Genomic DNA, 5078 nt, shown 5'->3' on the forward strand with positions numbered 1-5078 from the left:
CGTAACTCACGTTGGTCCGATTGTAAAGACTTACAAAAAGAACTATAGAGCAGTGTTTGCCAGCAGCTCTTTACCCGAGATTTTTTCAAATCAAACAACCACATGGAACATATGATGAAAAATACGAAATTAATTCGATTTATTTAAAAAAACCAATTACTATCACCCCTTCCAAGGAAAGGAAAAGAAAATAACTTTTTTAAAGAATGGTCCATTATTTCTCCTCTGGAGGAACGCAGCCATTTCACAGAGAGTGGAACATTACTGATCACATGAAAGCGCCAACAAAGATCAAAGCTCCAGACTTCCTGACAAGGTATAACATGATTTGGCATGCATAAATAAAGTAAAAACTATGAGTAAAATTTAAAGCCAAACTGCTCTTGAATTTCACAGAAATTGAACTGCTGATACTAATCAACCTGCGGCAACTGTCACATTTAACAGGACAAAATGAGGAGAGGAAGGAAAAAGGAACGGATGATTTAACATCACTCATTACAGGATCAAGTACAAAAACATGACAGTGTTCCCATGGATCAGACCTACTCCAGTAAATTTCAAATTTTCAGCTGCTCCAAAATAGGCATAGTCTCCGATTCTGGTGGAATGTTCTCAGGCTTGTCCATTTCTTGAAATTTAATTGGTTGTTTATCTTGTTGGCAAGAGACACTAGCAGTTGGTAGATCCTTTGGGATGGGGGCAGGTTCATCCCTTCTTGGAGGTGGAGCAGCATATACGGGAACAGCTTGCCGAATATTGACTGCAGGAGCAACTCGCACTGGAGAAGCCCGTATTACAGGATGGGGTGGCACTGAGGCAGGCGGTGGACAAGGTGGCGCAGCAAAGGCTGGTACTACAGTCCTTATAGTCACTGCAGGAGCAATCCCCTGGCAAGATGATCTTATTTGTCGAATAGGAACATAAGGTACTGCTCCTACTGCAGGGAACCTAAGGGGACGGATCCCTCGACTTTCTAGAGCACAGGATTGTGGTGGTAGGGTGGAATTGTCACTGGTGATTGCAGCCTGTGGATGCCTGCTTCGAACACTTTCATTTGCTTTTGCCATTGATGGCTTACATCGAGGTGCAGTCCTTTGGCAAATTAGGGGAAGGATTTTTGATGAAGTGGCTGGCGGTGGTTGAGAACTGATGGGTCTGGGATTTTGAATCTGAAACCTTTTATGAAATGGAATTGGAGTGCTTGGATTAGACATTGTCATCTTTTCCTTCAAACGGTAATTCAGTAAAGCCCGCGCTATTGTGATCTGTTCCAGTTCATCATTGTTCTCTGGTTCCGTTGAGGAGCTTGCAGTCTCTTTTGCCACTGGTAAGAAAATTATTGCCCATTCGTATTCAATTATTCACACATGTACCATAATCATCAGATACAGAGGAAATGAAAAATGCAGTTTTGTTGCCAAAAAGACATGTGCAAATCTATCTGACACGATGTCTTCTAAAGAAGTTATCTTTAAACTAAAATAGATAAGTACTGTAAAAAAGTTTGTAAAGTATTTTCCCTAATCACAAATACTTTTGTCAACCAAATTCTTTCGCCATATGTAATGAGAATAGAAGAATCAAGGAAACAGGCTTGGGTTGGATATTTCCACTGTCCCATTTTAATCTCCACCTTATATCACGCTATGTTCAGAGGAAAAATGGAAATGAAGTCTATATATTTACATGAAAACACCAAAGTTCACCTACAACTCACATTGTTTCAAAGCCGACCAAGCTGCCATAGCTGCATTTTTCTCAGCTTGTTTCTTATTCTTTGCAGGTTCTCCGGTAAATGAGATTCCAGCAAGCTCTACTATCCCCGTAAAAACAGGTAAATGTCCTAGGCCAGACCTGTACGTTGTGTAATGAGGCAATGGGGCTCCTACCCTTTGCGCAATTTCCTGTAGAAGGTTTTTGTACACTCCAGTCTCATCCTAAAAACATTGAACACAATAAGCATGTGAAAGAAACAAAAAACACTACAGATGCAATGAAGACCCATCATGCAATGAGGTTGAAACATTACACATGTTTCTTCCACATTAACAAAATGATAAAAAAAACACTACAAGTTTACAGCAGGTGAACTTTCTACAAGCTATAAAGCAGAGCAGCATAAAGTTCACTTCTAATTTTAGAAACAAATTCATGTTATCTTCTCTTTCATAAAGTTCTCTAATAAAGACTCAAGAATGATTAAATAAATAAATAAAAACGGATTAATTGGCATGATCAAAGTTCTACACCTACCAGCAACATTTGCGCATTAATTTACAAAATTGAGTAAATAAAAAACATTAGCATAATCGTAAAAGAGGTTGACGAGTTTGAATATAAACGAGGTATAATAAAAGGGTGGAGGTTGGTGAGAAGGAGCAGGTTAGCAAAGAGCGTGGGTTATTGGTGTTGGGTGCGCAAGCTATTAGGGGGTTAAACAGAGTGAGAAAGGGAGAAACCAAAAACCCTAGAAGTGGCAATGAGAGAGAAGACTCACGAGGATCTTGGCGGCGAGGGAGTGCGAGGGGCCACGGTGGGAGAGGGAATTGAGAGCGACTTCGGCGGCGGAGTGTTCAGCCTGACGGAGAGTGGAGCAGTAGTGAGGGCTCTCGAAGATCTCGCCGTTAAAGTTAACGGTGGCCTTGAACCTAGGCGCGTGATCGGGACCTTCCCGAATGCACGTGTATGAAGGCAGGTTGAAGCAGCTCCGCTGGGCCAGCTCTTGAAGCTGGTTTTTGTACATTTCCACCACCGCCACCAGCACCACCGGGAAGACGGTAGCCACTCGCGGATCGGGTCGAATATCTCGGGTCGGTCCGAGAAATTGGTCTGACGGCAAATGAATGGGCTTAGGGTTTGTCGACGGAGAAAGAAGACGGGGTTAGTGAGAGAAAGTTGAGGAGTTAGAAAAAGAGAGGAAAGTGCAGAAGCAGAGAGTGGAGGGTAATTTCTTTGATTTCTGTGAGTGATAATAATAATAATAATAATAATAGTTATTTATAATAATAATTATTATTATATAATTATATTGGGAGGTTATTTATTGCGTTGTTGTTGTGAGTCAACTCAAAGGTTAGGGTGCAGTGCAGCAGTGCAGTGCATGGATGTGAATGTGATCTTTTTCTATATTTTCATGCTTTATGACCACTACTTTATTTACTTCGCATTTTCCCCACCCAGTTTCATTTATTACTATTAATTATTAATCTACTAATCTATATAATCAACTACTTACCTTATTTAATGTTAGCTTTTGCTACCTTCAATAAATATCACTGCTATCTTTAAAATACTCATTAACAAATCCAAACTATTTTTCATTCAAAATAATTCCGATACACTAAATTTCTCGGTATAAAGAATTTAAATACACTTTTCTTCTACTGTTATTTAATTATAAATCGTTATATATAATAAATTTATTGCTTTTATAATAAATATTAATGGTAGTTTTCAATGCGTGAAAAAATATTAATTTAGTTTTAATTCCTTAAATAATAATACTGCAAATATCTTGTCAGATAGTTAATGAGACCATTAATTTTATATTCACATTGGTCACCTAAAAACTTTCAACGGATCTCGTTAAGGCGTTAACTACAATTATTTAATTAGTTAAACTTTGAGAACTTGTGTTTGCCAAATTACATATTTTTAAAGTTAAATATTACCATTACATTCTTTCTAAACTATTTACAATTTTAACCTTTTTTATTTATCTCAAAAGAGTAATGTTCTCGATTTATGGTGTATGCTTATTTATTTTCTAATTAGTCCTCGTATAAATTAATATATTAATTGTTTAGCCACTTTAATTGTTTTACTCTTTATTTAATGTATTTTTTTTAAGAATATGAGACGTATTTAGTAAAATTATATACAAAACATAAAACATGTGTATTTATTCTTTTTCTTGATCTATACAATTTTAAGGCTCTCTTTACTTTTATGAATTTACAAATAAAGATATGAGAGGATATTAATCCTCTCAATTTGAATTTTGATTGATGGAAAAAAGAAGAATAGAATATTAGTATGAAGAGTAATTATTTTTTCCGCTTAAAATAGAGAGAAAAAAAAGAAAAAGTCATGTATCAGATTATTTCTGAATATATTTTTATTAAATAAATTTAATTAACACAAATATTTTAATAAAATAAAATAATAATTAATAATAAAATAAATTTTAATACAAAAAATATACTTATTTATAATAAATAAATTATATAATAATAATTATTATAAATATAATATTATTTAGATTTAATAAAAAAGTATTTTCTAATTACAATTTTTTAATTTATGAATATTTAAATTATTTATTTATATGACAATTGACAATCTTTACATAAATTCAAAATTTTACATTTATTTTTTTAAAAGACAAGGATAAATTTGTAAACTTACATTTTACACTTTAAAAAGAAAAAAAACTCTTAGAATCATCACATTACTCACAAACCTCAATTAACTTTTCTCACAAATCCACTCTAACATATCCCAATCTAAACACACTAACTTTTTTCACACTCTTCTCTCAATCCACACACATCCACTCTCTCAAATCCTCACATTTTCACTCCCCAATCCAAACACAACCTAAATTTCAGATAAATTGAGATGATACACTTTAGGAACAAAAGATATGATATCAAATTTCCAACCAATTAATGTTTTCATCTAGTTTGAATTAAATAATAGACATATGATTTTTTTCTTCTCATATATTTGAGTTATGTATTTAATATATATATATTGGTTTTATGTTAAAAGGAAATGAATTTATTTAAAGTAGGTTATATTATCTATTAATTATTAATAGATAAATGCAATAAAATTATACAAAATTTTAACAAAATAAAGAAATATATATTGGTGGGCCTAATAATATTCAATAAAATAATCCAAAATTTTAGTAAAAAATAAAGGAATATCTAATTGAAATCAGTTGAGAAATATACAAATTTTAAAAATTAGATAATATTTGTTAAGATTCATAGGGTAATTCGTGTTCCTGCGAGCCATGAATAACCAAATTCACAATCAACAAAACCAAAAGAACCTCTTCCTTTACT

At 33.6% G+C, this 5078-nt stretch overlaps 1 protein-coding gene across 1 annotated transcript; it reads right to left on the bottom strand.

Annotated features, from left to right (window-relative positions):
• Positions 1 to 365: 365 nt before the first annotated feature.
• On the bottom strand, positions 366 to 2979 carry LOC137835725 (double-stranded RNA-binding protein 2). Its single transcript, XM_068644356.1, has 3 exons — positions 2501 to 2979; positions 1721 to 1940; positions 366 to 1327 (listed from the first exon to the last, which is right to left on the bottom strand). The coding sequence occupies exons 1-3, from the start codon at positions 2744 to 2746 to the stop codon at positions 561 to 563; spliced, it is 1233 nt and encodes a 410-aa protein (XP_068500457.1). The 5' UTR covers positions 2747 to 2979; the 3' UTR covers positions 366 to 560.
• Between the last annotated feature and the right edge of the window lie 2099 nt (positions 2980 to 5078).

Source organism: Phaseolus vulgaris, chromosome 5 (genome assembly GCF_051622355.1).
Source record: "Phaseolus vulgaris cultivar YP4 chromosome 5, ASM5162235v1, whole genome shotgun sequence".
NCBI lineage: Eukaryota > Viridiplantae > Streptophyta > Magnoliopsida > Fabales > Fabaceae > Phaseolus > Phaseolus vulgaris.

Excerpts from the sequence above, each read along its gene's own strand:
- LOC137835725 (XM_068644356.1), bottom strand. The coding sequence starts at position 2,746 with ATGTACAAAAACCAGCTTCAAGAGCTGGCCCAGCGGAGCTGCTTCAAC. Across the intron at positions 1,941-2,500 it reads CCCTCGCCGCCAAGATCCTC|GATGAGACTGGAGTGTACAA; the intron begins GTGAGTCTTCTC and ends CAATGTTTTTAG. Across the intron at positions 1,328-1,720 it reads TTGGTCGGCTTTGAAACAAT|TGGCAAAAGAGACTGCAAGC; the intron begins GTGAGTTGTAGG and ends TTTTCTTACCAG.